Raw genomic sequence first — 18,143 nt, forward strand, 5'->3', positions numbered from 1 at the left:
AACATAAATTTCTGTGCGCGCGAGCTCTTGTAATACAAAGCATATTTGGGTAAAAACATGCCTATGCAAAATCCATTGTAGCTCTTTAGGATGCAAGGTGACCCCAATTTTTTTTCATATTTTGATTGAGTATGAATCGGAGATATGATTTCATGTCTCATTTGACCCTCAACTCATAACGTCATCATAATGGCCTCCGAACTCAAAATTTCAATTTGCATATTATGACGTCCGCATATTTTGGAAAATTGATTGTATCTTTGTAAAAATTGATCGATTGTCTTCAAAATTTTGATATGTTCTAGCTGAGACAATTCTCTACAAATTCAATCCTCACAATTTTTCATTTTGACAAAGGCATCATGGCGTATTTTTGCGATTAAAGGAGGCATGTCAATTTTTCACATTTTGCGTGTATTCTCTATGGGACATGACTTTTTCTCAAAACTTGATTCTACACTCCCGTCTTTCGCGAGCAATATTTACATCGTTTTAGCTTCATTTACGCTGAACTTCGAGTATGTTGTAGCTGAGACAAAAAGCTATCTCAAATGTACCCTTCATTTTGTCTCAATTTTTTGTTGGATCAGCCCACCTATACTTGTTCCAAACAAGTATTACAAATCTAGTTTTTTATTTATTATCATTATAATTATTATTGTAATTATTATTATTATTTATACTTATGTTTATATTATTGTTATTATTTACATCCTTTTCTTTTAAGTTCCTTGGCCGGTAACAAACCTTCTGCTGAGCCCCGAGTCCAGTACCAGCGTACATGTAACGTATGAGCAGCCTATCGGAACTCAGTATCACAAGTATGATGGCTTCAGAATCACGTATGGTGATCAAGAACGCTTCGTGGGAAGTAGCGATACGTCGTTGGTAATCGATGGTCTACGGGCGGGGATTTCATACATCATTGAAGTTCAGACGTTCAGTGGCGAGTTAGCTGATCGTAAATACTCTCTTCCTGCAGCCGGTGACATAACTATTGGTAATGCTTCTCTTTTTTTTATTGTATCCCTAAGGCACGCCGCCGTCGCATCATGTAATTGTGTGCGCTCTAAATTTTGTATGGAGATGTATCTTGGTACAATCTACACATTTGTAGTGTTTGGTGATGCTGCTCCTAGTCTTGACAATAGTTAAGACATTCCCTGCCGGTGCATTCGCATCGTGCGGCAATGGAGATTGCAATTTTTTCCAGTTTTCATGCATTTACTTGTAAACATTTTTACGAGGAATTCACAACTTCAGGTTTAATAGTTGCCTTCGGCTATTTGTTTGCTCATGGTGATTCTGTTTCTTTTTTCTTGTACAGACTCAAATTGAAACTGCAAATAATAGGATGTAAAGTTTCACTCTTTAATATCTTGGTTAGAGAAAATGTTAATCAGACAGTTGGAGCACACTTTCAGCCAAACATTACCAGGCACGACGTCTCTTGTCTTTCACAACTTTCTTATTAAACCTGCCACTTCATTTCGGAATATACCTTAATAGTCTGGTTCATTTCATAGTCCAACATTAAAGAGCAATACAGGTATAATGATGAAGATGTCTCAAAGAGGGCAGCAAGCAAAGATCAAATATAGCCAAGTGATTTCTACATGCATTGTCCATGGTACAAATTATTTGTGTATTAATTTCTGAACCCCTATACAGTTGATTTGTTTTTGGAAGCGAATGCTACTACATCGTTGTCAGTCGCGTGGGCCCTCCCCAGCGTTGAAGTCAGTGGATTCCAGATCCGATACAGCATTTTTGGTGCTTCATCTTTCACCACTTTACCATTTGGTCCGACTGTAACCACTGCTACACTGGAAAACCTAGAGCCTGGTCAGATTTACCGGATCAACCTCTACATTGTGACAGCCGAGGGAACAGACCTTCTAACAGAAGCCGAATTTCAAACAAGTAAGACAAGATTCAAAACCCTGGGTAGTGTCATGTCATTAAATATTGTTATTGTTATTATTATTATTATTATTTTTCAATAAGTATTATTATTACTATTATTTCTATTATTGTTATAAAGGTTCTTCTTTGTATCATTATCGTTGGTGTTGTCATTATTATTATTATTATTATTTTTTACTAATATTATTATTTTTATCATCATCATAAATATATGCTTCTCACTATTTCATTTTGTTTCTAGTTCCTGATGTTGTGAGTGGTATCTTGGGGGAAACCATGGACACCAGTATAGCTTTATCATGGACCCCTCCTGCAGGCAAAGCAGATTATTACCTCGTCATGTACAACCCTCAGTACGGGTCAACTATTACCCCCTCGGAGGCATCCACTCCGGAATTCAACATCGAAGGGCTGGATCCCGGAATTGATTATGAAGTTAGCATCATATCCGTAGCTGGTTCGGCACGGAGTTCTGCAGCAAGTAAAATTTTCATGACAGGTGAGACGATTAATTGTAGCAGTGTCATAGTTGAGTCGTTAAATCACTTGACTGGAAATGTGAAGGTCATGGGTTCAAGCCCTTTCATGGCACTACAGCCCTTTGGCAAGGTATTTACATTTGCCATTGATTACTGTTGGAAAGACTTAAATCACTACTAAATCTACTTATATCAGTATATATTATCTATTAAACACTTTTTTATTTGATTTTTTTTTAGATCTTGGAGATGAGTGTTATCTGACTAAATCACTGCTCCCAACATGTATATCAATTTGTTTTCTATCAATGACTCTTATTTATGTGCTTTTCATATCCTGGAGATATGAAAGTGATCCTACTCAGATGAATCACGGCAACCGTAATATTTTGTATCTATTAGTTGCTTTTTTTTTCTTCTTTGAATGTTTAAGATACAAGTTTGATCTTGCTTTAATACATAAATCACTAATACCTAAATAAATTTGTTATCCATTTTCTATTTAATAATTACTATCTGTTTTATTTTGTTCAGATCTTGGGGATACAAGTTTGATTCGACTGAAGGAAATCACTGCCACATCTTTATCTGTGACCTGGAGTCCCAATCAGTTTGCTACTGCGTACACAGTCTCCATTTCCCCAAATGAGGCTGAGGGAAACCCTGCGTTTAACGTAGCTGCTTCCAACAGACTATTTGCTGAGTTTTCTGGGTTGTCAGGAGGCACTCTGTATACAGTCACATTGCAAACAGATCCCCCTAGTGGTATTCCTTTGGTAGCTGACTTTAAAACAAGTAAGTGGAATACAGGGCCCTGTTTCATGAAACCTTTTATCAATAGCAAGTTACAATAACTGTCATAAGCTACTAAAATCAGGGCATTTGATTGACTGAGAGCAAATTTTTCATAGACATTTTGCATTTGTTATTGATAACAAGTTTTATGAAACAGGTCTCAGAACCCCCATGGGCGTTCAAACTTTTCTTCACGTCTGAATCAATCGGATTTGCCTCTTTCAATTGCACCAGATATATTTACTTTCCACACCTCAATAGTTCTACAACATACAAAATGTCGCATTTTGCATTTGTTATTGATGTAATAAATGACATGTGCCAAACAATTTTCGAAGAAAATGTATACTGGCTGAGTAATGAGCATAGAAAGACAAGGAAATCAAGGTAGTACTAGCCCCGACACCATTTATGTTGTCCCATATATAGCTTTCTGTGTACAGTGCTTGTTACTTTACCAAGACTGGGCCAAATTTATTATGATTTTGATGTCTCCAGAACCTTGCAGTGCACACCAATACTTATATGCTACATGATCAACTGTTTCTTATCCATTCCACACCTTTTCTTTCACAATGCAATCGCATACCAGAACTCACCTTTATCTTTAAAGAGATGGTTCATTGAAATGTGGAGAGTGGGCAAATTACACCTCTACAGATTGCCGAGAACATTAACAAAATGAACAAAGTACTTTTGAAGCCCTCACTGTTGTGAGGAATAAATTAAATGCAATGTTGTTACCCTTTCCTAAACCCACTCGCAAAGTGAATTGACGGCGTTATTTTACATTCGAAACGATGATGTCACAATATGAACAACCTACATCACACATTCGGGACAATGTTGGATACCCATTGCAATTTTCAGATATGGGTTAACGTTGTTTGTATATTTACCGCCAGTGGTGATATTTCCTCTATTTTTGGCATTTTGAATGAGATACAATGAATAAATGATGCTTTCTACAAATGTTTGTTTGATTTTTATATTTTTTTCCGTCACACTTGAGCATAAAAATTGGGAAAATAATCATATATTCTGAGGGCACTTCACTTCTGATCTGGGAAGGCAAAAGTCATTTTGCATGCTGGCCTCATGACTCTTTTGGAGTAAAAAAGGCGACAAATTTACATAGAAATGTCCATATATTCATTACAAAAATGTGTGATTAGGCTGATTAATTTACATTTTTGATTAATTAAGTCGTATAGGACCTGATAAACCGAGAGAAACAGATCAGTCCGGTTCGCGATTCATGGCTAGCTCGAGCACCGGGCTACGGGCTAGGCTGGCTATGCGCTAGCAAGCTGCGCTAGATGAGATGCACACATAGAGGTCAGTGTATTGCACACACATGCACAGAGTACGCACGCACAGCTACTAGCTACGGGAAACTTGAACGCTACATTGACGATATATTCACTCGCTTTTTTGAAGTTATATACCATCTGGAGAATACTCAAGTATGTTTCCGTCCATATCTATATTTCCAGGGGATTTTGATGAAGGTAAACATGTATAAATGGGTACGGTACTCGAGAGTCAACGCAGCATGTGAATCGCACACAAACTGCATCTCGCACCGTCGTCAATCATTTCAGCTGAGCGGCCCGCTGTTCATATTGTGACGTCACTTAAAAAATCAGCTGACTTACAATGTTTTTGGGGTGTTGAGTGGGTTGATTTTTCGTCACGTTCAATCAACTTTTATAAATTTCGCCCGAATGTACAAGTAACACAAATGTAATGATTTTACTTAAAGGTCTGAAAAGTAGCTTTAAAAAAAATCAATTGCCCCATCAAGTACTGATGTTATGTGCTTTGGAGTAGGTCATCTGAGCAAGTGCTATATAGACAAACTAGCATAGGACATCAGGGGTGATAGTGAGCACTAAAAAAAATTTTTTTGTTTGTTTTCCCCTCAACCACGTCCCCCTTGAGTAAAAAAAGAAGCGGATTCGCGGGGAAAAATGGCATCTAACAACATTCCCCCCTTTCGAGTAAGAAAATTCGGGAAAAAACTAGGGAAAAATAGGCAAGAATAGAGAAAATAAGGGGGGAATCCAGAAAATCAGGATAAAAGAGGGAAGAAAAAAGAAATCTGGTAAAAAAAAAAAAAAAAAAAAAAAAATATGTTTGTTTGTTTTTTTCGTTTTTTTTTAAATCAGGAAGAAAAAAAAAATGGGAAAAAATTGGGAAAAATCAAAAAAAATCAGGAAACCGATTTAAAAATCAGGCCTGAATTAGGTTCAGACATTAATTTTTCTGGAAATTCTCAAAGTTCATCATTCATTTTGTATGGTCTAGTGCACGGGTGGCCAACCTGCGGCCCGCGGGCCACATGCAGCCCGCGAGCTCTTCTTGTGCGGCCCGCGGAGCATTGAAAAAGTAATTATAAAAATAGTTAATGAATGGAATGCAGCCCGCATAACAGCGATGAAATAGAGTAAAACATTTACACACAGCTATCTCTATTTCCATAATTTGTTTTTATCATTCACAACATATTGATTCATTACGTGGCTTATACATAACTCCTCAAATTCCCTCTCATTACATTACATTAACGACATTAACATCACTCGCCGTGTTAATTTCAGTTTGTTATTTCCACATGCAGTAACCTTTGTAAATATACAAATAATAACAATAATAATAATCTTTTAAAATCCACTCCAAATTTTATTAAGTTAAACCGAAAATGGAAATTCTTTTTGCCCAATCGATCGTGAATCAAGAAATATGTTTGAAATGCCATACTTGTCTTAAAACTTACAACCCTTTTCTCCCGCCGTATAATTTTTTCATTAATCTTAATCGTGGATAGTCCCCTCATATTCTTTCTGCTGTGTCATTGATTTTGTTTGAAATAACAACCAACATGGCATCGATTTCGAGACGTGCGAAGAAAAGGAAAGTTTCTGATGAAGACAGAAACTTTAAATCGGATTGATCTCTGAAGTATTTCTTCATAGAAGAGAAAGGTAAACAACTTTGCCTCATATTTTGTCAGCCAGAAATCACACTAAAAAAGTAAGCCTGATTTTGTTCGACTGATTTTGTTGTTTGCAAAATTGCAGGTGTGTACATGAGTGTGTGTGTGTGTGTGGGGGGGATTTCAGATTTGGTTTTGACGGGGTGTGCCGCTGAAGCCTCGTAACCTCTACCCATTTTTTTAAAGGGTTGCCTTGTTTTGGCAGATTTTTGTTGAAAGTAAAGCCCATTTTATAAAAAATTCCGGGTGTTTGCATGGCTAAAACCCTGATTTTTTTTTTAAATAATTTTTTTGAAAACACGGACCCATATTTAGGATATTTCTGTAAAAAATGGGACCCAAGTTTAGGGATTCTTTTTGTAAAAAAGGTTACCCATTAGAGCGGCACACCCCGTATGTCTCAATATGTGATTACCCCCCCCCCCCCCCCCCCCCCCCCCCCCCCGCCTGGCCTACGGCCCACCAAGTTATGACAATCGTTAGATGTGGCCCGCGAGCTTTAAAAGGTTGGCCACCCGTGGTCTAGTGGATAAGTCTCTGGAATGTTAAATACAGGTTTCAAATCCTGGCTGCAGCACTAACGTCTTCAGGCATCACATTAAAGGTATGGACCAGTTTTGGAAAACGCCCCCTCTCAAAAAATGAAATGGAAGCTCTTATTACCAATCATGTGAAAGAATATGTTTTTGACTAATGTGTGAGGATGAAATTTTGCCGGGAAAATTAACAGCCTACCAATTGATATATTTGGTAAATTATCATATCGATCCGGCCTGGATAGCTATTGCGAATGCACTTCAACATTGAACATTTGGGCATAGATTTCTGCTTTTTTTGCAAATTGAGATTGAAGTATTGCAATCTAAACCTCTGAAGGCAATATTTGAACAATATTGAATGGATATTTTGCACCCAAAACCCTTGAACCGCAATTTTACCAAACCTGGTCTATACATTTAATTTAAATCTGCTGCACCTGACCAAGGTGAGGTAAATGAGACCCTGACAGGAATTATTTCTGTAAAGCGCTTTGAGAGGGCCTCTGGTCCTGAAAAGTGCTATATAAGAACGAGCTATTATTATTATTATTATTATTTCCTTGTAATGCTAGATTGCCATATTGGCAGCCATGCTAAAGCTGTGATAATTACTTTATGAGTGCAAGGAGTGTCAAGTCTGACAGCGCTAGGCCCTAAAAAAATATGTTGTATTGCCCTTTTTATAGGTGCCAAATCATGGGTCTGTCGGTTGGAAATCTTTTTTTTTTTTAACTCCCTCTTTGGGCTGATAATTTTCAGTTTGGAATGCTTTAATACATTTTTTTCTTTTAAAAAGACAGTTTAAAAAAAATTAAAATTAAAAAGCCGGCAGTCTTTTTTTTTTAGGCCTTATATAAGAATGACTACTATTATTCTAATTATCGATAGACACAAAAATTCCAAGAACTATGGCATCTTTTCAAAATAGAAACTAAAACCAATAGCTCTTTTTGAAATAAAACATTTACTCGCACATATGCCCTTAAAGGGGAAGTCCACCCGGATATTTAGTTAGTTTTAATAGAAACAGAAAACTAAAAGGAACAGGTCATTGAAAGCTTGAACAAAATCCATTTAAAGATAAGAAAGTTAAACAAAATTAAAATTGTGATCAATCAAAAACAAATTAACAATTATGTCACACATCTTGGCAGCTCCCCTCCCATTTGCTCGTTACAGAAAGTTACATTAAATTTCATTTTCTTAGTTATTGATGATGGAACAGATTTTTGTCATACAGGAGCTGTAAAAAAACATATTTGCGACAATTATATTAAGGGCGCATGTATGACTGAAAATTTGCAAAAATAACAAAATTCAGAATTTTCGGTACAGAGCAAATGGGAGGGGAGCTCGCAAGATACGTCACAGAGTTGCCAATTTATGTTTGATCAATCGCACCTTCCTCTCAATTTTCTGCTTCCATTAAATTCAACTTAATATCAGGATAGACTTCCCCTTTAAAACCCCACTGCACTACTTATAGCTACTTGTGCAAACAATGCCTAATGGATGCCAGTTGGTCCCCCATTATCCTCTTTTTCTTATGTTAATTGAGAGCTGATTTGATGCAATAACCACCTGTCAGTGACCTTGCAAGGAGGTCTAATCCCCCTGGCCAAACTAGTACAGACAGGCTTTAACACATCACAATCAAACAAGTCTGTTAGAGCGGAGTGCTTGGCTGGTGCAATAGAAAAAGTGGAATATTCATCAATACCATTGAAAAGCTTTACATCAAAATTTTATCTTCTTTTATCAGCTCTGTCTCCACCATCATCACTGGTTGCCGAGACTCTTGATGCGGATGATACAATAGGCCTTCAGCTTAGCTGGGCGCTACCGACAGGAAAATGGGATGCCATTAAGTATGTATCAAAATTGAAATTAAGCATTTATTATTCATTCAGATTGTGTTTTTTTTTATTGGTAAAAGTTAACAGATCACTTTACAAAAAGAACTAATCATAGATAGGTACAGTAATGGGAAAACAGAGTCATAACAGCTTCAGTTTGGTACATGAAATCAGTTTGGTACGGTGAGGATGCCGACAGAGCGAGATAGCTGCAGAGGACCAAAGGTAGGTAGGCAGAGAAGTCTACTCTAAAGGCTTGTTCAGATATGACACAGCAAAACTACTGCATCTTTTTAATGTTTAGGATGACATGCGATTCACATTTCTCTATCTCATAACAACATAAATATTTTATTTAAACATATTTGTGGCTTACACCCAGTAAATAAGATCGATTGATCGATCTTATTTACTGGGTTTAAGTCAAAATCCAGGAAGCATTACATTTATAAAAACATAAATCTTTATATGCCAAACAAATAATTTCCCTGTGCCGCCAAAGTATTGACCCACAAGATATATACTGTACCAGTGTTAAAAGGGTTGACTTGGAGCTATGAATTTAGACTGGAAATGGGTAATATGCAAAGCCATTGTGTAGTGCAAACCAATTTTTCCCGTCAATTGGTGCTAATTATTCTCTGCAAAATGGCATGTGTGGTAATTGAGCAACTGTTAACAAAGGCGAAGTGAGGAACCAAAAAGTTAATACCGTAAGGTGAAATATCAGTCTTTCCTGGTAATGATGAAAGATTAATTTCTAAAAGTTGTATTATTTTTTATTTTTAGTGTTCTATCTGTTCTCATGTTGCACTTATGTGTATAATTGCTTGTACTTGTATGTCATACATTTCTAGCACAGGTGCACATTGAACATTTGATTTCAAGTGAGTTTGGCGCCTTGCTTGTGATAGAGTCTAACACAGTTATCACCTCATATAAATGATATATATCTATATATATACATATGAAGAGTTTGTCACAAAATGAAACACATGTATGTACATTTCAGCCATCCAAGAGAAACAACATTTTATTCTAACCCTGAGTGTATGCAAGAACATGAAATCAAGAAATAAAATGAAACGATCATTTCACAGGTATTAAAATAATGGTGGAATATTTACACTCAATTTTTACACCTTTGAATTTGGAGCGAGACCACTAGGTATGACCCTCTACAAAACATTGTATTTACAGAATTACCTACACTCCAATGAACGGAGTAAGTCAGTATAAGATGGTTGGTAAAACAGTGACAAGTACCACGCTGGAAGGACTTTACCAGGCAACTGAGTACACGTTGGATGTGAGGTCGGTGTCAGGACTTGATGATCTTGCAGAAGAAAGCGAGCCAGTCTCACAAAGGACTTTGACTAGTAAGTACACTGCATGGCCCAAATTCACTCACATCAGTTTTGACTCTTTATGTGTCCCCGAGATGTATGGGGCCAAGGAGATTTCAAGGAACAAAGTTTTGATACTATGTAATTTCTGCCACTTAGGAAGTTGTTCCCAACAATTAGTTAATCATTCACACCTTTTAGTATTACATTATTCTCACCAGTTACTAATTGTTTTCCACCACATATTAAATCGTTCACACCACATAGTAAGTCATTCACACAACTTAGTAAGTCATTCACACAATAGTATAAGTTATTCTTACCAGTTACTAATTGTTTTCCACCACTTATTAAATCGTTCACACCACTTAGTAAGTCATTCACACCACTTAGTATTAAGTTATGTTTACCAGTTAATGATTCTTTTCCTCTTAGTATGTGATTCCCACCACTTATTAACTCGTTCACGTCACTTAATAAGTCATTCCCGTCACTTAGTGAATTGTTCACACCACTTAGTCACTCACCCCATTGGGTATTAAAAGTGGTTCATACCACAGTGGGTTGTACCCACTATTTAGTAAGTTGGTCCCGCCACTTAGTACGTTGTACCCACCACTTAGTAAGTTGGTCCCATCACTTTATAAGCAGGCGCGGATCCAAGAGGGACGAGCAGGCCTTGCCCCCCCCCCCCTGCAAAAATAAAGAGAGAGAGAGAAAACTCAGAAGGAAAACAAGGGAAAGGGAAAGAGGAGAAAAAGGGAAAGAAAGAAGAGGAAGAAGAAGAAAAAAGGGGGGAAAGAAGATCGGGGGAGGGGCCAAAAGGCCCTTGCCTCCCCCCCCCCTGCCCCAAAAAGGGGGGAGTGAAAGGGAAAGATGAGAGCTAAAAGGGAACAAAAAAAAGGAAGGAGAAAAGAAAAGGGTGAAAAGAAGGGGAGGACAGTTGCGATTCATTCCGCCAACAATGTGTGGATCGGGGGGGGGGGGGCGAAAGTCCTGTGCCTCCCCCCAGCAAACCTAAAACAGAGAGAAGGAAGGGAAGAAAATGGAAAAGAGGAGAGAAAGGGAAAGAAAAAAATGAGAAAGAAAAAAGGTAGGGGAGATCAGTTGCGATTTTTCCCGCCAACAAGGTGTAGATTGGGGGGGGGGGGGGGGGTGGGGGGTGACAGATGCCCCCCAAATATTATTAAAACATGTTTTATTTCTAGTTCGATACCGGTGATTTACAAATGTTGCTCAATTGACATAATTTTCTGAGATTTTCACTCAGTCTTGTGTAAATTATACTTTTTAATGCATTTGTTGGAAAATGACAAATTCCTAAAGAAAGAAAGAAAAAATATTGACCTGCTTTTGTCACAAAATAATGAGGTGTCAAAATTTGCTCATCTGACCGTAATTGAATGCCTAAAACCCTTTGAATTCCAGTGGCTCTGCCACCTGGACACCACCTAGGGCCCTAAGGTGGACTCTTGGATGCTCATCTGACGGTAATTCAATGCCTAAAACCACTGAACTTCCGAGCCTCCGCCCCCTTGACCCCACCAGGGGCCCTAAGGCGGGCCCTGCATGCTTTTTTGACCGTTTTAAAATTCCTAAAACCTCTCAGCTTCTGGGGGCTCTGCCCCATGGACCCTACGCCAATTATTTACCTGCCAGTGTCACAAGTAAGGTATCAATATGCTCATCTGACCGTAATAAATGCCTAAACCCCTGAGCTTTCGAGGCTCTGCCCCCCTGAACCAAACATATGGCCCTAAGGCGGGCCCCTGGATGCTCATCTGACTGATATCTAAAACCCCTGAGCCTCCAGGGCTCCCCTGGACCCCAAGCCAATTAGTGACCTGCAAGTGTCACAAATTAGGTATACAAAATATACTCATCTGACCAAAATTTATTGCCCCAAACCCCTGAGCTTCTGGGGGCTCCGCCTCCAGGACCCCACGCCAATTTGTGACCTGACGGTGTCACAATAAGGTATCAAAATATGCTCATCTGATGGTAATTTAATGTATAAAACCCTTGAGCTTCTGGGGTTCTGCCCCCTGGACCCCACGCCAATTCGAGACCTGCCAGTGTCACAATAAGGTATCAAAAATCATGGGAGACAGTGAGCATGGGAATCAATAATGCCTTTTACAATACTTAATTACATCAAGATTAATAATAATGGAAAAAAGCAATCAATGATCTACTAATTTCGTATATGTAAGAGTGGGGTGATGCAGATTTTTTGTCTACCCCCCCTCCCCAAACATATTTGCTCATTTCGCCACTGCCGGTGTCACCATTACGAACCAATATTTTGCTCGCATAATTTCAATTTTGGGCCCCCCCTAAGAAATCCTGGATCCGTGCCTGTTTATAAGTCATTCACACCACAATGCTACATTAAGTCATTTCCGTTTGGTCTCCTGATTTAGATTAGGAAGTCGTGGGAATGACTTAGAAGTGATGGGAACAATGTAATATAATGTTTTTCTTCTCAAGAGTTGTTTTTAATAACTAAAGGCTTCCAGTGACTTTTTGGTAGAAAAAAACTACTATACACATGTAATAAATGTCAGGACTTACAAAGGGTCATTTTAGTTTACTAGATGGATGGTGCTGTCATTCTGCTAATCACAACCTACTCTGCATTGTTCGTGTCAGTTGACACTCTTTGCACCCCTACCCCTCCCCCCTCAAATACAAACTGGCACTCATTGCATGAATATTACTGGTAATAATAGTGGTGATAATGATATTGTTAAAGGGTACATATCTATCATGTATTTTGGTCACTTATATTTTTATTGCAATGTAAAATACAGTTGAATTGAATTTGATTGAATTTGATTTGATTGCAAATTTATTTCACAACCAGGGAGTCTTCCAGCTGACACTATGATAATCACCATGATAAATGAGACCACGGTGTCTATCATCTGGACTATCTGGGACGGCATCACCATATTTGATGTAATTGATCAGTTCACGGTCACAGTTGACAGTCAACTTTTGGATGAATCAAGAGTGATGCTAACAAACCTGGTGCCAGCCTCTTTGTATAAAGTCTCTGTGAACGGCCTCACCGGACCGAATGATGAAATCGTGAGAGATTTCAGAACAGGTATTTATTATGCAATAACAACAAAAACATCAGTGTTAATAATGATGATATTACTAATAGTAATGATAACAATAGTTATAATAATGATGATAATGATAACAATACTACTACTACTAATGATAATAGACAAATAATGATAATAATAATGAAAATATTGATTAATATATTTATAATGATAAAGATAATAAAGATGCTGATAAAAATAATAATAATACAAATAATGATTAAAATAATGATAATAGAAATAATAATGATAATAATTTTAATAATAAGAATGAAAATGGTAATAAGGATAATAATAGTGATAATATTAATTTCTTATAATGATAATAATTCTTATTATAGTATCTAACAAATTTAAGTCACCAAATCCACTTGAAAAATCCACTGCTCAAGGCACATGTGTGAAAAAGATGAAATCATAAGAGTATTTGCATTATACACATGAACAGAACAGGAGTTAGATCGAACATTCAATAAATGAAAGAGAATAATTAATATTATATCAATTCAAACAGATGTATTTTAAGATTATTAATTTGATTATTTGATGATACAAAGATGCAAAGAATGTTAATAATTAGAACATCTGAGGGGTTTCTTCACACATCCTACAGCAAATTGCTGCATCATTTTCTTGTTTCAGTAAATGATTGGCAAGTGGGGACTAAAAGCGAACTGCTCATATTCAAACAAAGGTCCTACGCCCACTTTCTTCTGTGTGTGTTATTACTTAAAAAAAAAAAACTGTTAAGTCCAGTTCGCTGAAGTATGGTTGGAAAAACCTCTGTGGTAAAACTGTGGCAGATTTGTTAACAAACTAAACTTTAAAGATAACTTGTCACCAGGCACCATTAAACCACAACTTACATCACATGGTGTGATTTACAGTTAGAGCACAATAAAAGTGTTCATGGTTAAGGGGGTCAAATTTTAGTTTGTAGTGTTCCCTGAAAGGATATACTTTCTTGTATGTAATTTCAACATTTTGAAGCACCAAATAATTTGGGCAGATTTTTGTATCATCAGTTAGAGCTCAATAAAAGTATATATATTGTCAAGGGGTCAAAGTTTAGTTTGTAGTATTCTCTGAAAGGATATACTGTAATGTATAATATGATATAATGTAATTTCAACATTTTGAAGCACCAAATAATTTGGGCAGATATTTGTAGACCTAAAACTTTTTTGATTTTGAGCTTGTTTTTAATAATTTTTCTTAATGGCCCTGGCTACTTGTCTCCCTGAGATCTCCTGTAACGTAAGACAGTGTATTAACCCTATATAGCCCGGGCTATTTTGAAACTGCATAGCCCAGGGGGGGGGGGGGGGGGCTTCTAAGGCCTGTGATCGCGGCCGTGAAACGTCCTATCGCCGCAAAAATTTGCATGCATGTCAAGTGAAGTGTATAGAATACTATGGTAGTTTCAATTTTTTTTTGAAAAATTCACTCATTTTCATATTTATGGTAATTTATACAAATATGGTAATAACATTCACATTTTTTTCCATAAATCATATATATTCTTCATATTTAAACATTAATTTTCACTACATATATTATTTAGACCATTTGGGATAATAATACAGCCAAAAAATTGGAAGAGCCGGACTATTCCTTATGTTTTCTATTGTTTTGATAATTTCTTATGTATTTTTTTTTTTTAAGTTACGTAGTTTATTGTTTTTGTTGTTTTATTTCATTTCCAACTATGATTCAACTATTTTGACCCCAAAATAAACACCAAAACTATAAACAAGACCAAATAACCATTTTATCTCTTTATTTGAAAAATGAGATTTCCATATGTTTTGTACACAAATCACAAAAATGAGCGATTTTCGGGCTGACATGCTAAGACAAAAGGACACGTGACTTTGTAATGGTAGGTCCGATTTTCGGAAAAATTTCTTTCAAAAGATGCGCAAGACTTGAAAGAAAAAAGTCACAAAATTTCAGTGCAAGATTTTCTTGCGTTAAAAAAAATTATCGCGAAAAATGTCGAGGGGGGGGTTCTAAAGCCACCCCCGGGCTAGATAGGTTTAAGGCTGATGCATCAATACCTCATTTCAGATTCCTGTACCCTGATAAATTTCACTTTGTTTCTTTCACATTGTAGAACCCTCTCTTCTGTCTTTTAATGCCGAGTTCTGTGTATTGAGATAAAATATTACTCTGTTTCTTTTACATTGTAGCGCCCTCACCACCATCTAAAATTGAGGTGACTGAAGATGAATCTACTGATGCGGAGATCACTTTCACTTGGACTTCATCGCCTGGTGCTGAGTTCTACCGCCCTATTCTATTACGCCCTGATGGTAGTGAACTTTCTCATCCTGATGGCGATGTTCCTGCCACCAGTGCACTTGTGGCCACTTTCAAAGGCCTCCAATCCGGCACGGCATATGAACTGATTGTCAGGTCGGGACTGTACCTGTTTTCACAGTTCCCTGAAATCTTGAGTCGAGCTGTAACGACTGAACACACCACAGGTACAAATTGACATACACATTCAATACTTATGTCAGAAATATGAGTAGTTTTTGTCATAGATAATATACTTAGCCAACTTTAGTATTCAGTTGCAGATTTTGTAAATTTTACCTTCAGTTTCCCAAGCTCCCAAGCAGACTTGACCCTTACTGTACTGGACTATTTTGAGCACCTCGTGACTGGGGGGGGGGGGGGGGGGGGGGGCTGGGAGGCCCCCCCCATATGATCTCGGCCGTCGAAATTCCGATGAACGCAAAAATTTGCATGTTTGTAGATATTTACGTAAGGAACAAAATGGTATAATTAGTTTTTTCCTAATATGCAAATTTTGGTCGTTATAGCCTAATTAATTATGCAAAATGCTAATTTTATGCATTTTACAGAAAACTCTTCATTTTTGTCCGTAGACTTGTGAAGAATGTTGAAAATTTATTGAATAAATGTTTCCTTCATCTCAAAGTCATGAGGTTACATTATTTTTATTATATTTGAAAATGCATAGGTTAATTTGCATAAATTATGAATACGCATTCATGAATGTCAAATCTAGAAATATACAGGGAACTAGAATCATTACAAAAATTGTCAGACTCCACTTTTTGAATGTAAATTGAAATATTCATATGAAACTTCTTTTCTAACACAAAATAGTTATTTTGATGTAATTAAATAAATTAATAATGATAATTTATGCAAATTTGATGCGATTTTCAAATATTTATTTTCTTTTGTATTTTATTGTTTTTTATTTCTTATTATATCTGTTTTATTTCTAATGTATTCTTTTGTTCTGGAATACATCAAGTTACTTTGAGAAACATATAAAAGCAATTTGGTATCAATTCAAAATTCCAAGCGGTTGCGGCGCAATCTCCGAAAATGTCGAGGGGGGGGCCTCCCAGGCCCCCCCCCCCCCCCCAGTACAGTAAGGGTTAATCCAATTATTGTGGAGGCCTTGATTGGCAGGCATATGGTTATCATACACAATTATCTTTTGCTATGAATTATTATGCGATGCATTAATTGTGCATAATTTTGGATAGACCATGTGACATCACAGTGCTACAGTGCTCGTCAGTGAGTATTCCGTCTAAAAGTTGATTTACTTAAGTAAAATACTCAGATACCATTGGCTGCCGGCGAGGAGAACATAAGATCTATAATATAGTTCATGGAAGTTACGGTACATCATTCTTGCAGGCAGCTAACAGTATTATACACCTACGTTTTTTTCACTGAGTGAAAATGCATAATGGTGCTAAATGAGTAAATTACTTGGATATACAAGGACTATCCGATTCCAACGAAAAGTGTTATTTGTTTCTAAATTTGAAGTAAAGAAAATTACCTGAAGTTTTCCCCCATCGTTATTAAAACATGTTTTGTGAGATTTGTATGTCTTTTTTCATGTGTTTTACTCAATTTGTTCACACTGCGCATGTTTCTTTTCTCTGTTTTTGTTTACTGTTTAGGTGGTATTTCCAATACTACGGTTACAGAGGTTGCGAAAACCTCCTCATCGGTTACGCTTGCTCTCATCCCTCCAAATCTGAGTATAACGGTACTCTTCATAGATGTCTACACCGATTATGATACACGAATCACTTCAGCGTTTCAGGCTTATAATGATGAATCTCCCCTTCCACCTATTGTTGAGCAAACGATTCCAGGCCTCTCGCCTGCTACCACGTACAGGCTCAGGATCTCTTGGGGAAACGACAATGAAGAATACTACTTAACAACATGTAAGTAATATTTACATCAAATTATTAAGCGCAGATATATAGGCTGCTTTACCCTTCATTAGCATGATGCAGTCTCCTGTAGGCTCTCCTATAGTTTAAGTTGACTGGCAAGGTTTTTACTTGCACTGGAATTAGCATATTTTACTGTAAATGGACAAGTGCTTTGTCCACACACCATTTCTTTACTTCATGGCACTCCTTGCAGTTACTCGCCTCACCTACCATCCCAGTATATCTTCCTAAGTGAGCTTCAAAAGGAATTGTATCAAGTATCAAGAACTTTATAAATATAAAGCTTACTGGATAGTGATGGAGAAAAAAAACGCCCAAACGGACCACAAACTATTCAAAAGCTTCAGAAAAACATGTGCTTGTTCCAAGAAACCTTTGAAGACTGCAACAGACGAGGCTTTTCTTATGTCTAGTGGCACTTTATTCCAATTAAAGCTTTGAAGCAGCACAACTGAAAGCGCAATCTCCAAGACTAACTTTCGTTTTTGTTTTAGGTAGCTTTAGAAGCAGCTTGTCCTGTGTACTTTGTAAGTTATGTGAATCTGGATGTGATTTAAGAGATAATAATTCAGACATATATAATGTGAATGTTAATGCCCTATATGTTTGTTCTCTCTATACTCCTTTAATGTTGAATGTTCCATGTCACATGTATATTTTATTCTTATTTTTATTTGAAAAATGCATGTAAATTTGAATTGATAAATACTTTGGGGCTTGACCATTTAAAGCTTTGTAAACAAGCAAAAGTTTCTGAAAGACAATGTTACTAATAATGAAAAGAGGTGTATCATGGAAATATTTTGAGTAATTCAAAACGAGTATTGCACAAGTGTCTAGA

General features: G+C 36.9%; 1 protein-coding gene across 1 annotated transcript in view; it reads left to right on the top strand.

Annotated features, from left to right (window-relative positions):
• The window catches only part of LOC105438539 (fibronectin-like), a 30,444-nt gene extending 13,146 nt beyond the window's left edge, over window positions 1-17,298 (top strand). The window contains exons 4-12 of the mRNA XM_030990396.1: window positions 728-1,000; window positions 1,672-1,923; window positions 2,168-2,425; window positions 2,940-3,200; window positions 8,500-8,605; window positions 9,794-9,972; window positions 12,806-13,051; window positions 15,248-15,544; window positions 17,018-17,298. Coding sequence (XP_030846256.1) covers window positions 728-1,000; window positions 1,672-1,923; window positions 2,168-2,425; window positions 2,940-3,200; window positions 8,500-8,605; window positions 9,794-9,972; window positions 12,806-13,051; window positions 15,248-15,544; window positions 17,018-17,298 — 2,153 coding nt within the window. The remainder of the gene's footprint in view (window positions 1-727; window positions 1,001-1,671; window positions 1,924-2,167; window positions 2,426-2,939; window positions 3,201-8,499; window positions 8,606-9,793; window positions 9,973-12,805; window positions 13,052-15,247; window positions 15,545-17,017) is intronic.
• Window positions 17,299-18,143: the final 845 nt, after the last annotated feature.

This window comes from Strongylocentrotus purpuratus, unplaced genomic scaffold (assembly GCF_000002235.5).
Source record: "Strongylocentrotus purpuratus isolate Spur 01 unplaced genomic scaffold, Spur_5.0 spur5_contig_844, whole genome shotgun sequence".
NCBI classification, from domain to species: Eukaryota; Metazoa; Echinodermata; class Echinoidea; order Camarodonta; family Strongylocentrotidae; genus Strongylocentrotus; species Strongylocentrotus purpuratus.